This window comes from Cyclopterus lumpus, chromosome 21 (assembly GCF_009769545.1).
Source record: "Cyclopterus lumpus isolate fCycLum1 chromosome 21, fCycLum1.pri, whole genome shotgun sequence".
Taxonomy (NCBI): domain Eukaryota; kingdom Metazoa; phylum Chordata; class Actinopteri; order Perciformes; family Cyclopteridae; genus Cyclopterus; species Cyclopterus lumpus.
The window spans coordinates 15,622,516-15,641,578 of NC_046986.1; the positions used below are offsets into that span (position 1 = coordinate 15,622,516).

Consider the following 19,063-nt stretch of genomic DNA (forward strand, 5'->3'; position numbering starts at 1 on the left):
TGAATCCATCTAAGTAGTACATTTTAAGCAACAATTCGATGCTGATGTAAGTTTTCACAGCGGGGAAAAAAAGGTATCAGAAATGTTGCTCCCTCACTGACCACAGAGTACTTTTACTTCCTGCTATTTGTCAGGATTGGAAAATCAGTGCGACTCGTCACATACACTTTGATGTTTCCAAGAAGTGACTGCCGAAGTGCGGCTCTGTATTACGCTGCAAAAATCAACCACATCAGCACTCAGAAATGATGGTGAAACCTGAAAATGAAGTTGCCATTCTCTTTTATATCGTAACTGTGTGTAAAATGTGTTTGAACTGGGCTCGCTCGTGAGGAGTGAGAGTAAGACTTTGTGAGTGTAGCTTAACGTGGCTGCTTGGTTAGTTTTAGTTGCCTACGCTTCAAATATGACTGATAATGTTCTCATAATTCTTTTCTAGAATATCTAGTTTTCAGAGTTTGTTATATCAAATGTAAACACAGCAGATATTAGCGATATATTTCAGGATACTTTTACTACTACTATTTTTCCAGCAGCGGTTGTGGCAAATGGATCATTATGTTTCTTCTTTTGTGCAAACAATTATTTTACTGTTGAAATACATTTCAATTTTCTGATTGAATTCTTAAATTAGAGCAATGGTAATTACACATTAAGATAACTCAAATCCTCAGTGGGCTGTGAGCTAAAGTGTTGTGTCGTGTCTTGTTGGTTTGGGTTGTTTTTAATGAAAATAAATAGCCTTTGGTGAAAAGATCTGTAAAATTGTTCATCTTTGTGGACGAGATGTTTTCACATTGGACTGCTAGCTGCATTGTTCTGAAACGAATAAATACAATAGTAAGAACAAGAATAATAGAGATCACAAAAAGTTGCAGCTGCAAAGATATTGTCATGATTGTGCAGGGCTGGACCCAAAAGCAAGAACACAGAGCTGGAGTTAAACACAAATAATATTTATTTCGCAGGCCAGAGAGAGGTGTGGAACTCGCGCTGGCATCCGCTGCAGGCTGGTTGCTGGTTGGGTGGCTAGGCTGTTCTTCAGGGGGATTCCGGGGAAGCAGAGGGGCTGTAGCTGGAAAAGCACAAGTTAGCAACTAGAATTTATAGGTAATCAGAGAGGCCGGGGCAGTCGTTCCGGGAAAGTGAACTGACGATCTGGCGAGGAGTTGAGGGAGAACTAATTCAGATATAGTGGGCTTGATGAGAGAATGGGTTTCATGTGTGTGGGTTGATCGGCAGCAGGAGGGGGCAAAAAAGGCCACGCCCAGGCAGACACACAGATAATTAGGGGACCATGACAGAAATAGCATATTTTAAAATAACACCTGACCAAACTGCAGCTAGCCATCAGTATCTTAGGCTAGCCATGGCTGGCTTAGTTTATGATACTGATCAGTTTGTAATCAAGACTCTAAGAAATTGTAGTCCTTTGTGACCGAGAAACTAACCATATATTTTTTATATTGATGCCTTCCCGTGGTTTGATGACTTTTCTTTTTACTTTGGTTTCTTTCTTCCTCAGTTTATGAATAAAGCAATCATGGAGGTTAAGTGAATGGCATTGAATTGTGCTTGATTGCGAGCTGCCAGATAGCTGCGATTTAAATAATGTGTTTCTAAAACTGCGGGTTTTAATGAAAATGCCCTCTCCATGTGTCTTTTCTTGGTTGCAGGCCAGTGGGGTCAGTGTGTCGGCGAGGAGTGTGGCTCTGGCGGGCTTCAGACGAGGACAATATGGTGTGTCCACATGGAAGGCTGGACTACCCACCATTCTCACTGCCAGCACGTGGACAAGCCAGGAAGTCAGCGGCACTGCTTTAAGGTCTGCGACTGGCACCAGAACCTCTTTGTGTGGGAGGTGTCGGACTGGGGGGGCTGCGTTCTTGTCCCTTTCTTTTCCAGCGAGCACAGGCTGAGGACGGCTGAGTGCATTACAGCACAGCACGGCATCCAGAGGCGCAAAGTCCATTGTGTGCGCACTTCAAACCGTACCGCAGTCAACTTGAGGATATGTGAGTTCTTTTCCCAAAAACCACCTGTGGAGCAGGCATGCCTCATCCCCTGCCCACAGGATTGTGTAGTTTCAGACTTCACCTCCTGGTCCAGTTGCAGCAAAACATGCAGCACTGGCCTGCAGCATCGGACACGACATGTCCTGGCCACACCGATGTACGGAGGGGCCAGCTGCCCCAACTTGACTGAGACCAGGACTTGTTCCGGCCTTGTTGACTGCCCTGCTGGGGAGGGCGAGTACCAGTACAGCCTTAAAGTAGGGGCCTGGAGCGATTGCCGACTACCCCATCACAAGGATGCCCTGTTAAGTGGCAGGACCACAGTGGACTTCAGCACCAGCTCCAATGAGAGCAACACAGTCACATTGAACACACAGGCTTCTCACCACCACCACCACCATCACCACCACCAGCATCGTCATGAACACAAGTATCCCATGTCGTGGGAACTGGAGGTGGGATACCAGACACGGCAAGTCCGCTGCACACGAACTGACGGCAAGAATGCTATGTTGAGGTAAGGTGCAGCACTTTTCATACAGCCAGAATAGAAACAAAAGATTAACCTGAAAAATTGGGAATTTCTGAAGGTCCAAAAAAAAGCCAAGAATATAATGAGAGCGAGAGGGAAAGGAGTGTGAACGAAGCTGGTTTGTAGTTTGTCAAGGAAACAGATCTTTAACTGGATTCTTCCCACATTAAACTCTTTCTCCACTGATGTAGCACACGGTGAGTTTTAAGTATGTGCTCTGTAGCTGAATGTAGGTGTCAGTGAGGGGAATTAGTCCTCACGGAATTGGTTGTCTATGGTTCTTTAACCCTGGTAATGTAACGTACATGAGAAGAACCTATTCAATGCGCACCCACCCTCTCCGGTCATTTTTCTCATGCTAAGCTGTATTATGTGAAACTAAATTTTTTTTTTTTATTGATGGTGGTTATTCATTCAATTATAACCGGATTATGTGCCAGCTGTTGTTTCAGCACTATATTAGCATGGTGGTGAGGCACTATTATGGTAAATGTCAAGAGCTGCTCCCCTCATGTCCCCGCTGTTTGAGCAAATCCTGGTATTTGGATTTGATAAGAATGGATTTTACTGCACAGGAAGCAAACACACACACATACACACACACACACACACACACACACACACACACACACACACACACACGCGTGCAGAAATAAACAGCTTTTGATTACTTTTCAAAGGGAGAGGAAATCTTTGTATGTAAATGATATTGACTAAATACCATCTACTTAGTGTAATATGACACTATTAGCTGACTGTTGAAATCAATAGTTGACTGCCATTCATGGAAGCTGTTGTGTCGTCAACAATATCCTGTTGGAAAAATGTATTTTCCTTGTTTGACGTTGCTTCTATAAGCAGGTTTTATGCGATGACTTTTGTTTAATCCATTCCGTTTGGATGAGGGCCTTAATCTTGTTATGTGTTTAATATTTGCATGTTGCTATGTCCAACAAGGCCGGTTCAATGGCTTCATGATTTAAGTGTGAAGGGACATTTTACAGTACAGTGTCTGATTAGCATAGTAGTTGCTCAGAAGTGGGATTGGGGATTTTGAATATGGATTTCCCACCTGACTTCTGCCTCATTCTGCTTTTCTAATTACAGCCTAATTACAAAGTAAAATTCATAAATGAGCATTGTCCTCACATCTTAATAACCTACCTCATCAAATTGGCCAAATTAAACAATGGAATTGTAATTGCATGACTAATGCACATAAATGCTTTAATTATTGTCATGGAGAAGTGAAAACTTGTTCATCAGGAAATCAAGAGATCCACGAGTATGTTCTACAAGCAGATGGTAGGTTTTACAACTGGAGTTTTACTCCATATAACTCCAGTTGTAAAACCTTAATGCTTCGGGCTCATCCACTCTCCATATAGCAACTCTATTTTCAAACAGTGAAGTGGTTAAATGTGTTTCGCTATTATTGTACTATTTTCTTCTTTAACGCCTTTTCTTCTTCCCAATCTGCAGTCTATGTACCAAGGACAACTCTGCCCTGACCTTTCAGGCGTGTGTGATGCCCAAAGACTGTCAGACATCTGATTGGTCCTCCTGGAGTCCCTGCTCCAAGACCTGCCAATCCACCGATCTGTCTCCTGGTTACCGCCTCAGGTCACAAATCATGACCCAGATCCCAGTTGGAGGGGGGCAGAGATGTGCTGCCCTTGAGGAAAAAGAAGCTTGCAACATCATAGGAGATTTACTTCCAAACTGCCCCAGGTAGTTTTTTAACAATGATGGTTATCGCCTCATTTTGAGCTCATAATCCTTGTCAACAAAAGCATTGTTTTGTAATCTCTTTTATGCATAACATTTTAAAGTCTAAAATCAAATTACATGTCATTTTGTTTTTCCGGGCTTTTCCACCTGATTGATTATGATAGAAAACTGAGAGTTTGCAAGTATTCATTGTTTGGGGCATTAACTCAAATACCTTGTGACAATGTACTGTTAGGAGTTCCTGACCCAAAGGACATGACATCGATGACAAAGTGTTTGAGAAGAATTTGAGTTAAGAAAGACTTTGGCAAATATTACATGCAGTAAACAAAGTAGTCAATAGAGAATTATTTCCCCTGCTGGTAGAAATGATTTTATTTGCTAAATCTTCATGGAGTGCCTGAGAGCATTGGATTTACATGATTAGGGAAAACTCATTACGGAAATTAAGCATTTGATAGATTACTACAGGCTGTTGTTCTGGTAAACTCCTCTGATATTATTGCTTTCTGCACCACTGCTTTTTTCATAGTTGAAACCAAACATTGGTTTAGAAGTTTAAAAGTAAAAATAATCATGCCTCTCTCCTCCTGACATATGACAGAGTCTCAGACTGCTCTCGCTAAAGTTTCCTTCTGCTTTGTGGGACGTTTCTGAAACAACCGCCACGGCTATGCTGAAACTTTTTCCAATGCCATTCATTTTTCAGCATGATACTTCTGTATACTTCTGAAGACATATGAAACCGTGACTCCATTTAAATGATGTTTGCTTGTGTGTGTGCTCTCGAACAGGTATGTCTGGAGGACCACTGACTGGGGCGAATGTCGCATCCTCCCCTTACTGAGCCAGCAGGACCGGCGGCTGGCTAACATCAGTGTTCTGTGTGGAAGGGGGATCCAGAACAGGAAGACCTACTGTGTTCAAGCCCCTGATCACTCGGCACCGCAACACAGGAAGGAGGGTAAGAGAAAACGCCTTCATGACAATTGACCCAGGGCTTGCTAGAAGCACATGGTGACTCGAGAGGTACACCACAAATACATCCAAGTAAACTCAGTGGTGTGTTTTGATATAAGCTGTGAGCATACCTTATTAAAAGTGAAAGATGGCAGCAGAGTTGGTTATACAGGCCAAAAGAAATCATAAGCAAGCTCTGTTGCTGTAGCAGAAGCATGTTCAAAGTGCAGGCAACAAGAAGAATCATCATTTTAATCACACAGTGATTTCTGGAGCTACTGTGTACTGCAGCAAATGCTTTAAACAACAGGGATCCGCTGCCCTGCATGGGAAATAGCTCATATTATATCTAAGAGTCCAATGCTTTTTTTCTCCACTGACCTATTTTGTGTAGCATCAGTGATGATTTTGACCTCAGATTCATTTAAAATGTTTACACTTGAGAGTCAGAAAACCACAATGCAGCATTTATATAGATTGATAGCAGTTTTAATGAAGATGTCGTCACTTGCTGACGCTGATCACTTGGGATGTATTTCATTGTGTATTTCATCTTAAAGGACTGTACAGTAATAATGTAGCTACATCCAGCACCAGGTTAATTTAGCTTACCACAACTTGCTTACCCACAATGAGCACAGCAGCATCACCGGCATGGATGCATGCGTGGGGGAATACGAGGCAGTGTGAACGGCTTTGTCCTGCTCAGGTTGAAAAGTGCTAGAAACAGACCCTTGATTATTAGTGCTTATGATTATTAGATCGTTATGCAGAGGATTAGAAGCAGAGGATGATTATAATATATTTGAGAAAGTTTACCTTTAGTACATCTTGTTTTATTATACTAGAACCCAAATATCTTTTTTGGATAATAAGCAAATCTCTATTTGGCAACTTTGTGAAAAAAAAGATAATTGTGAAAAAGAATAATACTTCATAATAAAACTAATTCTAATTCTTGTTTTTTCTACTTTTTTTGGTTGCATGTTAAATAAAACAAATTGCAGAATGTATTACTACATACAAACAGACACATACTGGCATGTACGGTAAAAGTATCGGAAAAAAAACAGTTATTCTGATATCACATATGTAATCCAGTATACAATAAGATGAATGGTTTCGAGTGAAAGTTTAAAAATTATATTTACTTTAGTATTTTCAGTCCTACCTCCTTTTCCCATTATTGTTAGTGCAGGGAATCTGACTGACGGAATCCCTTTAATGTGGGGGTGGACAGTGTGACTTGAACACAGAAGATTGCATTATATTATACAAGTATGTGTGTAATTGTGTCTGGCCCGGATTGTAAGAGAAAATGTGCATGTTTATTTCATGAGGTTGAGAAACATGGCTGATACAGACTTGCAGCCAAATATAGCAGCTATCATCATTAATGGTTTTAAAGAGGTTGAATTGATTTACTTTGAACTTCGAGCGGAACCCGATCATTCCTCCCCCTATGAATTATGTAATATGTTATTATGCAATGTGTTATATCATGCTGATTTAAAAAGCTGTAATAAAACATAGACAGGTGGCCTAAGAGACAACAAAGAAAGTCAATGTAAAGAATTAAAGATGGAAAAGAAGACCTGTTCGGGGGAGTCACATTTTTTTTTGTGTTTTCTGTCTTGAAGGCTGTCGGCATGAGTTTTAGTGTGGAGATGCTAAGTGGAGCCTTCTTCTGCTTTTTCAATGATTCCCTTGAGAAGTATGATGACATGAGGGACAGATAATTCAGTGAACTTTGACCTGCAATTTACAGAAACATACAGGATGGTAACTAATCCCTACATTCTATAAATATATTTTTGAGTGCCATAGTACTCTGAAATGTGGATGTCTGGTAAGGCTCGTAATCTTGTTATTTCTTCAAAAACTATCAACTGAATATATTAAGGATTATTTTAGAGTACATCTGTCTTTTGGATGTAAATAATTAATTGATTATCATACATTTTTCATTTAAATCTATTGTGATATCCCCTAAACCATATCAGTGTGTTGGTGCTATAAGGTAACAAGGTTTTTTGTGAAGACTAAGTAAATTACTTTTGGTAAATAAATGAATATGAATAGAAATGGAAAATGCCAAAATCACCAAGGCAACCTACGCCACAGAGTGTTTAGGAACTCTAAATGGCTGTGCTAAAAAATATACAATGTTTTTTTATTCCAATTACAGAAAAGCAAAGTTGTAGGCTTATACAATCAATCATTAGAAGAAAAACAAACAAACATGCATACCAAGCATTTCATTCTTTTTTAATTAAGCACAGTGGGTAGTTTTTAATCACTTTCAACTTTAAGTTCCTCTTTGCTATTCACTCTGTTTTCTGCCTAATAAATGAATAATAACAAGTTAACTTTACATCATCCATATTTCCTTTATGCCGAGGCGATGAGTCCATAGCTGAGGTGTTTTGGCAGTCGCTCACCAGATATGTTCAGAGAAATGCTATCAGAGGAGTGTTTGTAGTACAAATATGATATCAATCTTTGAAGTTTGAACCAATGGATTTTGCGCGACAAAGAGCAATTCATCACCAGTGTATTGCTCAAGGACACGTTGACATGCAGAAAGTAGGAGCTGGGAATTGAACCCCCGCCTTTTGGATCTAGGACAGCCGCTCCAGCCACTGAGACACAGCCCTGTGTGCATGGCCAACGCTTGACTCGACCCGCATAGCATTAGTTAGTACAAACAGATGTGGCTGCACCCCTGCACCATAGAGGGCTTCTTGCTCCGGCTATGTGGAAAACACGTTGCTCCTATGTTCTACTGCAGTAATGCAATTGACAAATAGAAGAAATCACAATTTAATGAACAAAGCAGACAGATTTTTTTTACAAAGGAGATCAAACACCATGCAAATTACTTTTAGTGAGAACACAAAATGCATGATGGACATTTAGTGAATTTCTCTTTGGGCTTTCATTTAAATGGAAATTTGCCACTCGATGATGTGCGGAGGTGCATCAAAATGGAATATTAGATTGAGTGAATCTCTGTGTTGTGGAAAAGCAGAAAAAAAAATACGCTCTCGTTTCGTGTGAGAGACTAAAATCAGAGTCCATTACAGGTTGTTGATATCCAAATGATACCAGCCATGAATTGGTTATACAGGGTTACAGTGGCTTAATATCTCCCTGTTTACTCCCTTAGCTGGTCGCTGCCCTCTAGTTATTATTCTCCTGAGCTACACAAGCTACTTTGTTCTTTATTTTTTATTTTTAACTCAATCTACGCTGCTTCTCACCACAGTGTGCAACATTATAAACTGTAAGCCTTTTACCAAATAAATACATTCCTGTCTTCATAGTCAGAACTACAAATACAACGATTGCTTTTCAATTCGATGACTGTTAGGCTTCTTCATCTTCTTCAATCTCTTCACAACGTCAAGCACATAGTTCTGTTTGCTTTCTAATTCCACACATATTACATGACAGTTATCACACAGACACAGACACACACTCCACCGCTGCCTGTGTAAAGTCTGCTGAATCCATGTTCTTTTGTTTGTTCAGTGTCCAGGCCTGTAAATACCAGGCTGTGCGCTGGTGAAGAGCCCCCCTTGGCAGTCCAACACTGCTCCATCCCTTGCCAGCACCACTGCCTGCTCTCCCAGTGGTCACCCTGGGGTGCCTGCCTACATGACAACTGCAAAGAACCACAGGGGAAGAAAGGTATGATGCAGCAAATTGGATTTAAACGTGAACATGCTTTAGCTTTTGAACGACTTGCAGAGCCACGTGTAAACAGTCCTTTGTCATTGCAGACAGGATGCCATCATGTATAAAACTTGTTTTCTACGATTTCCTCAATATTGATGACAATGTAAGCTTTGCACATGTCACTTTCAAGCAAAAGGTGCAACCACAGCGAGACCACTGCTACTAGTCATGGATAACGCATGATAGCTGTTGTAACAACACACATCTTTTTCATAGGGCATCATTTTAAATGCAAAAAAAATGTTCCAAGATGCATCATGCCTCCAACTGTCTTCAATAGCAGAATACTGTTCTCTCAGAATCATGTCTGACAGATGGACGGACAGAGGGATGGACACAGGCCATCCAAAAGATATTATGGATCGCTTGCTAACAAGCTGATATGATTTAAAATTGTAACTGATCATTGCACAGATGGGCCAGTGGTGAAATCATAAACAATTAACTATTGCAGACACTTTAGCCATGTAGTACATTAACAATCAGCAGTTAATCGCAATTGTTGCCTAAAAGCTCAGTACCTTCAATATGGTCAACAAGGGTCTTTACACTAACCTTGTTAACTATAATTAGCATTTTTGAATGTCAGAGAGAGAGAGAGAGAGAGAGAGAGAGGCTCATGGGAGCTAAGAGAGGATGACAGTGCAAGAGAGCAATGTTGTCAGACCAGGAGACAGAGGCAGTATATGTTTTGATTGTAAATTGTTTGTTGATAAGCGGCTGGCTGAGAGGAACTGCAGCAGATGAAAGACAGAAACAGAACACACCTGTAGTTCAGTTCTCAGTCCCTGGGTGGGTTAAAGGAGTTTCAGCAGATAAGACGCATCCTGTGTGTGTCTGTGTGTGTCTGTGTGTGTCTGTGTGTGTCTGTCTGTGTGTCTGTCTGTGTGTGCGTGAGGGCGTGTGCTCAAGTATTCTGACCACTTGTGCTGTCTGAATGTTCTTGTCTTTTTCCACAGGTGAGCGTGTGTCATATCCAACTGCTTTGTGTGTGTGTGTGTGTGTGTGTGTCTCTCTCTCAGTCAGTGGAGGAGCTGTTAGAGTGTTAGTGCTGTGCTAAAAGGGCAGCGTGACCTCGTCCCTGTCATGAGTAAATGTGCATGAAAGCCCCCCGGGGAGTGACTGAAGTGTGGATTGTTCAGGTCAGTGCCCACACTCTCCAACACTGTCTCTATGAAATGAGCCAACTCGTCTCACAGACAGTGTCATTAATATATTTCAAGGAGTGGAAAACACAGCATCTGCTGTTCCCGCACAGGGCTCTCTGGTGGCACAGCATCTTTTGATGGCTTTCATAAAGATCCCCATCCCCCAGCAGATAGAATATGAAACTGATAGAATATGGCTCGCAGTGAGCCCTGTTGCCTGTGAAACAATGAACAGTTATTGAGTGGTGGGGCATTGTTAGGATCCTCGTTGCCCGTGGTCCTTGAGCTGCACAGGATTTCTTGCTGCTATTGAATTTACACTTAGCCTTTATGTTCCACAACACCAGAATAAACTACAATCCGTCTCTAACCAATGGGCCTGCGGGATCCCAGTGTTCAGGTAAAAGAGCCAACCGGCAAAGATGCTCATGCGGCCCCAGGTTTGCTCTCTAGAAAATTACAAATTAAAATTGCCTCGTAGGCGCTCTATGTGCTTTTCACATATTGTCACGTTATCTTGGCCTATCACATTCTGCAGCTATGTGGGAAATGAATTGAACACAGGAGGTTAGTGAATATAATTTTAGTAATGCCTTTACTAGAAGTCACGTAGCTGGAGGGAGGGTTTGGTGTTGAGAACCACTGGGTTGCCCTTGTTTCCGTGAAATAAACCTGGTATGACTAAGACACCTTTCAATTATTAATATCCACGGGGGCATGCCCACACCAAATAGTTTTTTGTGGTTTGAAAGTGAGCAGCCGTAAGTGTTCTGGGCAATACTGCAATCGATCTACAGTCTCTTTGCTCTTCGAGAGCCCACTCTGGGAACATCGTTCGGATGAGGCACCCGAACTGGCCCCAAACCAGTAGATGGTTCGGGGATGTAATTTATACAGTGGGCACACCGGGGTGATGCGGTTCCACCTGTAAACTACAGTAAAATGAGAATGGTTAAAAAATAATTGATCAAGATTGATAACCGGTTACTGGAGGAGGTGCTGGAGCATTTCTATTCCACAAGAACATAGAGCTCAGTCGTTAATAGAGGCTGTGGATTAGAGTATGAGGTGCCCACTCAGTGAGAATGTTTTATAAAAAAAAACAGCTCTGAGAGGATCGTGTGATCGAGTGAATCAACATATGCTGCACTTTTTTATTATTATATTATTAATAATAATGCTTGTGTCAATCATTTGATCATGTCATTGGAATAGTCTGACTGTAAAAGTCTGTAAAAGTCCTGTAAAAGTTTTAATAAACAATACATTTCTTTCCCCATTTTGCTTGTCGCTTTACAAAAAATGGCTAGACTGAGAAAGAAAGCTACAAAATGCACGGAAGATGAGATGCAATCACTGCTTTTCCTCTTTCAGAACAAAGCAAGCTCACATTTGTTGCTTTTTTTACTTCAGATTTGAGCAAATTAATGTCTTGGTTCACACTGGACCATTAGATACGATTAACTTCTCAGCCTTGGGGCTTGATTTTAGAAATATTATATTTAACTGCCGTCGTAGGAGAAATCAGCTCCTCTTCCTAGCTGCTACTGTAGTTCATGATTGTTCCCCTTACCCACAATTGTATAATTGTAAATCATGTAAGAACAGTGGTATAATTTAACACCTTGAATCAAATGAATAGTTAATTTAGACCAGGGGTGTCAAACTGTAAATAAACAAACACTATCTAAATCTAAACTACTTTTATTTTATTAAAAGGAAGACAATTGCAAAGACATTCACAATTAATAATCAATCTATTTACAAAACAGATGATGAACAGCCTGAGATGTCTCTCCTACGACTAAAACTGTTTCATTAACCCTGTCAATAATTAAATCATCTTCTCTGTTATCAATTGTATTTGCAAATTCTCGGATATGTTGCCAATATGAGTCTGATATTGGCACCAAATATGATATTCCTTGAGCACTGAAATGTGTTGTGAATACATCAAGCACCTTGGCTCCCCATTTACCTCTGTGAAGAAAAAGGAACGGGTCCATTTTTTTGCGAAAACTCTGCACTGTGTCCACCGGCGGATCCTGCATGACTAGTAGCCTGCACCTGGAAGTGATGTTTCACTGTATCTTAGCAAGCAGGATCTGTAGTGTGTTCAGCATAGGGGCTGCTACCAATGACAAAATACCATTGCTATGCGCTTCTTTTTCCCTTCCTATAGTTAATTAATATAAGAATTCAAGATTTAATTTGAGCTGAGATTAGCTCTTATGATGGACATTTCATTTCTACACCTGCAGAGATGCTGCAGTATGATGCCAGTGTGGAGCCAGTATGCCTCAGCTGGTAGCCTCCAATTTAGTAACATAAACAGCAGCAGCAGTAGTGAAAAGACAGTGAGGTTCAGTAATTGGAGAGACAGGTGTCACTGTGAAAGGCTTGCGAGCCACATAACTGAACCCGAATCACTCACTATGAAAAGCACCTTCTCCTTTTGCCATTGCCTCATTATCTCCCTCACCTCCCTTGGTCTTTCTCTTGGGCTATGAGACCCAGCTAGAGATGTTGTTTCTTTATTTTTATATTTCATTTTTTTTATTAGTTAATCGATTGGTCCCTCCCCCTGGATAATATGTTTCTTTCCTACTAACCGTTCTTTTTTGTTTTTAGTTAACTAGTTTAGTAACTTAAATTGATTCTGCATGTTCAGCAACTATTGGCATTTTTATTAACTGTTTAGCTTTGCTTTATATGTGTGCTCATTGCATCAGGAACCTTTTACTGTAAACTACAGTGAACGGCATATCTTTTGAAAATGTTCAAACCCCTGATCATATCACTGACTAGTTTAATGAAGTTTGTCGCGGGTATGACAATAGAAGGAGCCTGACAGATAATGAATCAGGGTACAGTCGTCACTTCAAATCACCAGACTGTACTTAATAGACTGTGGACAGCTCCTAGTGCTGATATTGAGTCTAATAGATGAAGCACTTTTGTAGATATCTTATTCATTGCTTTAAAAGGTGAGCAATTTAACATTTTAACAAAACCACAGCTATATCAAGCATAATTTAATCCTTGCTATACTAGGAATTGCAACATATTTCTTATGGTAAAAAGCTATTATGGCCTCGCACTGCCAACGACTCCTCCATTATTATTCATCCTTAATTTCCATGGTTATCGGTGATACATGGTTGCTTTTAGCAGAGTTGCTGCTGCTGGCTAAAGCATAGTTGATGAAGGACATAAATAATTCATCACAGAGATAAAGTCCAGTCAAGCCCAGATCTTAATACTGTACTTTATTGATTGCCTGAGAGAGGTTCTGTTCAGTTTTGTTCAGGAATATCAATTTCTTCTCTGACAAGCTTTTCCTTTTGTCAGGTTTCAGACAGAGGAGGAGAGAGGTGTTGTGGGAGTCCAGCAGTCCTCCGGAGACCTGCTCTCATCTGGTGGATTTCATCCCCTGTGAGGATCCCGCATGCTACCTGTGGCAGGTCGAACAAGCAGGAGGATGCATTCCCACTAAAAACGTGTGTGGTCCTGGAACGGCGGCCCAGAATGTGACCTGCGTCAGCGCTGAAGGTACTATCTTGAGTTTCCATTGTAAGGTTAAACATATCATCATCATCATCATCATCACCACCACCAACATTAAAACATTCATCCCACACTAGAGCTTTTGTTAGTAGTTCAATTTGGCCACCCTGGAATTGTTCTTGGTTGGTCAATTTGACCTTCCAGACAATAAATTCATATTTTTTACATTTCGGGAAATAGGCATTCATGCTTTCTCGTCGTTAGATGAGCAGATTTATACAATCCTTTATATGGGCTGGTATTCAACTTTTATTAGTTTTGGACACAGCCAGGTGATCTCTTTCCCTCTGATTACAGTGTTTATGCTAAACTAAGCTAACCACGTCCTGTGTGTGAAAATAAAGAGGGAAATTAAAGTGGTGGTTATTCAAGCCTTGGCAAGACAGATAATATGGATATTTCCCATCATGTTAAACTATTCCTTTAATGATGTCTTCCATTAAGAAAAAAAAGACCATTCAAATGTACTCTACAACCGTAGTCCATGTGTTCAGTCTTCAAATTAGGGTTCAGCAAACACATTACATTGATCTTTAAAACACTCAGCTCTGATTTGAATGACAGCTATATGGTTATTAACCATTGCTTACTATTATAATGTTTTTATAACGTTAAAATGGGGCTAACCATAGACTGCAACCTTAATTAGACTAGTTCTACAAGTAGCAGTGAAATTCATCAAGGCCATAGTAAAGCCGTCAGTGCTCTGGACCCAACACGCAACGCTATCAGTAGCAATGTGATGCATGAACTATCGAGTGTAATGTGATCCATTGTGCTCAGCCATATCCTCATGTTGGCTGATAGGAACAGCAGCGTTAACGAAGCATGGATTATTCATGAGGGCCCATCACCAAGTTTATGGGCACAGAAAACATTGGCCTGATTAAAAGTCAGAATCACAGCTTCCTGCAGGCATTAATTGCTCATCTTCCTAGATTATAAACCTAATTGCCCCGTTTTTTGCCTGTGTTTTATTATTCTGTCACAATGGATCATGTGCGTGTTTATCAGGAAGGCAGTGGAGGGTCCAAATGTATAAGCCAACAGAAGAGTGTAATGAGTTTCGACAGGACAACTAAGAATGCAAGCTTTGGCGGGTTTGAGGAAAAAGGCTTATGAAATCATCTGCGGTGGATTTATAGTTAGAGAATGTTGACAACTTGTTCACTGTTGCTTCCTTAATTGGCTGATCAGATTTACCATTCAAGCAAGCTGAGTTATTTTCACAAACAGGCACAGCAGTGTCAGGGCCAAGTTGTTAAGTGACGCAAAATCCTTTAAAGCTTTTTTATTTTGTTCACCGCATTGCAGAAACATAGTTAAGAACTAAAAGCATCACGATGTAAGACAGTATGCTTCATGATGTCACAGCTAGTACTGTATAAAAAGCAGTTATAGACATGATGAGATCATTATTTCCATACATGCAGTTAATGAATGGTATTTTTGGACTAGAGTTGAGCCGAACCAAATAAGAAAAATACTGTCAAACTGTCATTACCGATTGTCTGTTAACTGCGGTTCACTAAAAAAGAAAATGCTAAATTGTTTTTAAATGCATATTATTTAAAAAGTACATGGTGGTGGAGCCATTATTTATTTCTATTATATGTTTTAGTTGTCAGTAGTTCTGATAAAATATGATTGGATGAGAAAAAAATGTTTGCCATGCTGACAATCTTTGTGTCAAGGATTTGAAACTGCTAATGGTATAAATTCATTGTCTTTTAAGTAAAAAAAAAAAGTTAAAAAAAAAAGACACTCATTACACCGATGCAACCCACACCAAGTATGGTTTCTTAAATTAATTGGATGGTGGGCAGATGGAAAAAAATAGATGATCAGATGGACAGAGGAAGCTGTTATGATGATGATGATCACGGTCAAGTTTTTTCTCTGGATATAACTGTCTGTCCTGCTTAACATTAACAGTCCATGGAAATCGCAGGAAGATGTAATTGCAAGTCTGTCTGCACATTCAGACTCAACACATTCAAGCTCTGCTCAGCTGTTACACCAGAAGAGATGATAGACGTTGTCTTTGCAATACTGAAATGTTGAAGAAGACAGACATGCTTCTTCTCTCAGAAAAAAGGTCAAGGGATGACCCATCACAAAAAAGTTGAATTAATTCAAACCCGCAACAACTTGCACCCACACAATATCTGTGGTGTATATTTTATATAGAGTGGTTGCTGTGAAGAGTTTCTAATAGTATTTTACAGTATATTTACAGTTCTCTGGAGCAGAACCTGCATAAATAGCCATGGTTGGCTTGGTTTCAATCATTTTTGTTGCTGCAACTAAAAGGCTGAGAAGAGTGAGAGAAAGGAGAGGGTAGGAATAACATACCTGCAACAGTGGAAGGATTGTACACAACAATCTGAGAGGTTGTCATAAACAATAAGCATCGCTTATATTTGTATAAGCTTGACTTCTAATTCTATGACCTACTTCTAATAAATCAAATTACCTACCTGTCTTTTTAGACAAAGACAGGTAGGACAGATTTTTATTTGAGCTCAGAGTTCAGAGCTGTTTATGGATAAGAAGTAAAAGTAAAAAAAACAGTCCTGTTTGCAATCCATCCCATCTTGACCAACACTGTCTTATGGAATCGTTATTTGATTGTTGAAGGTCGATGCTTGTGGAAAGGTCAGCTATGGCCAGGCATGTCATGGCCAATAATCCCTTTAGAAGTTGCTCCAAAAGGACCCTCCTTTTATGTTCTGAACATAAGTATTGCTGACATGTTTTTAAAGGTTCAGTTTATTGTCCATTTTTCGGTCAAGTGTAGCATGGGTTACAAATTATTATTAAAGTGAAAAGCTCATTTTAAACCATAAAGATAGTTGTTGATGATTGATGATGATTGAGGGAAGTATGTGTTTGAACTGGCGGGTACCATTTTTTGTGAACTTAAAAAAAGTAAATTGAGATATGGAGTGTTTTCCCTACTTTACTCCTTGATAGAGTAGGTTAGGTTCCTATTTCTTAGCATACAACTACTACTGCATTTAAAACCTGAAAACTTGTGAAGTTGTCTGAGGAAAGTTTATGCCTGCAGAGAGTAAGAGATAGCACTTTCTCTGGAAAGTTTACCTAATGGAGATTTAAATTATTATCTGTGGCTGCTCAAGCAATCAGAAAACATCATCTATCACCTACAGCCAAGCTTTTATTGCTTAGCAAATACATTAGGTAATTCTTAAACCCACTTGTGTCATGGCTCAGGGGTGTTTACAGACATTGTGGAGCTCAGCCATGAGGATGATCCAGAGGCATCTACCCCCTTTGAAAAGAAAAAAGGTGTTGCTTTTCTTACGAAAGTTACAGAAGGCAAGCTTTTTAAATGAAATGTCACATGGATAACTGCATTGCCGAAGCCTCAATATAACAAATGTAACAGTGTTATAACATTGATGTACTCTATTATAGCATTAACTGATGATACCATATGTGTGAAAGTGTTGATTGGCTCTCAACTCTGCCAGTTCTATTAGCACTTAGGCATAGCACAACCACCACACTAATTGAATTACAGATTTGTTGGCACATAGTTAATGAGAGTTACATGTATTATAACCAAGCCCGTTGAATCTCTGAATATATCTGTCCATTGTTGCTTGTTCTATTTCAAAGTAATTTCATTTATTCAGATTCTGTGAAGTTACTTTCTTACAACAACCTGATTTAGTGCCTTAATCTGCTTCACATTGCACAAACAATGTCACACTAGCAATACATGTGCAAGAGGGCTTTTTGGAAAATGAAGTAACCTCTCATCCACACGCCAACCTCTCGCACAGCCATTGGCAGTTGAGCAGTTATTTACAGTAGTTTGATTCATTTATTCTTCCTCCACCTGCATTCCACGTAGACCCGCCCTCCTCAGCTTCGGATTGGCTAGTGCTCTTCCCTCGATTGCAGAAAAGATTGGTGGAAGGTTGGTCGGTTGGACATTTTTATGGGGTGTCATAATTAATCTTGTTGATTAACAATAAACTAAAATAATTGGCACTTCATATCGGAAAAAATGTGTGAATATGACGACTCCTCCTGTATCATCATGTGGCATCCGTGTAGAAACTAAGGCTTTCAAACTTTAAACCATATTATCTGAAGCTTTTAAACACAACATTATAATCTTCATATTCAGCTACGTGAATAAGGAGTTGCTTTGCATGCAGTTTAGAGCTGGAAGGTTCTGCTACTATTGTTGCAAACTGAGATTAAAACAATATGGCATCTCAAACAGGGAGGTTAATGGGCGCTTATTGTATTCACTCTCACTTCTTCGAGCTGTTCTACGGCAAAGTAAAAGTGCTGCCTAACCAACTGGCTTTTTGCTCCAAGCTTGGAAAAAGCTGTTTTGACAGCTCTCACAGCTCCCACTCTCTGCACAGCAACCATTGTGGTAAGTCCCATTTCCAGAACTAACTCCCAACCACCGGTACACACTGACTCAAATACCTGGTGCACCTGTGACTGACAGCTGACATAGATGCATGTTGGGAAATGTGACATTTCTGAACAACAATAACTCAGCAGTGCGGTTACCATCAACCTGAACTGATCTCTCCTCGACTGGTCAGCAATATTCAAGCGTTAATAACCTCGGAAAAGCAGCATGAAACTTGGCTTTGAGACCGTCACAAATGAAACATTTCCAAAGTGTCATGATTGACAGACAAATACAGGGAAAACATGAATTAGTGACCCAGGCTAGTCAGAGCCCACTTTGATGTTCATAGAGATTTTGTCCAATTTTCCTTGTTGCCTTTGCCCTCCAGCTTTGTCTTAAAAGCTGTCCGCACCGAGTGAATGGGATTATTAAAACTTAAATAAAGGCGAGGACTGCTCGCTTTTTTCTACATCTACCTGAATAATAACAATGACAAACATTAATTGGTGGGTGGGCGAGCAGAATAGAAATCATGTTGAAATTGCATGCAGGGGGCAATGGTATTATATTTGAGTAAGAGCCCCAACTACAGATCCCTGTATTAATAATGCAAAAGGACCCCTAGGGCAGCCATCTATTTGCGGATCCACATGTAGTTTCACCCATATACACACACACTAAAGTTGTGTATTTGGTTTCATCTTATCATACCATTTTCTTTAGGCAATGTTTCCAGGCAATGCTTTATGAGCCTTTTGTTAGTTTTGTTTGCTAACATTCATTAGTCCTTTGTGATCTTCAAGCAGAACAGTGTTTAATAATTACTGATTGTATACTGTTGGCAATAATACATCCGAACAATTCTACAGCACGAGGAAACATTGCTATGTGTTGCGTGGTGTTGCATACATTGGATGATACAGATAATGCAGCAATGAGGTACAAGGCACACATTTGCATC

General features: G+C 40.1%; 1 protein-coding gene across 1 annotated transcript in view; it reads left to right on the forward strand.

Annotated features, from left to right (window-relative positions):
• thsd7ba (thrombospondin, type I, domain containing 7Ba) overlaps positions 1-19,063 on the forward strand; it is a 111,274-nt gene that overhangs the window by 23,598 nt on the left and 68,613 nt on the right. The window contains exons 2-6 of the mRNA XM_034561795.1: positions 1,677-2,532; positions 4,030-4,278; positions 5,073-5,242; positions 8,773-8,931; positions 13,479-13,679. Coding sequence (XP_034417686.1) covers positions 1,677-2,532; positions 4,030-4,278; positions 5,073-5,242; positions 8,773-8,931; positions 13,479-13,679 — 1,635 coding nt within the window. The remainder of the gene's footprint in view (positions 1-1,676; positions 2,533-4,029; positions 4,279-5,072; positions 5,243-8,772; positions 8,932-13,478; positions 13,680-19,063) is intronic.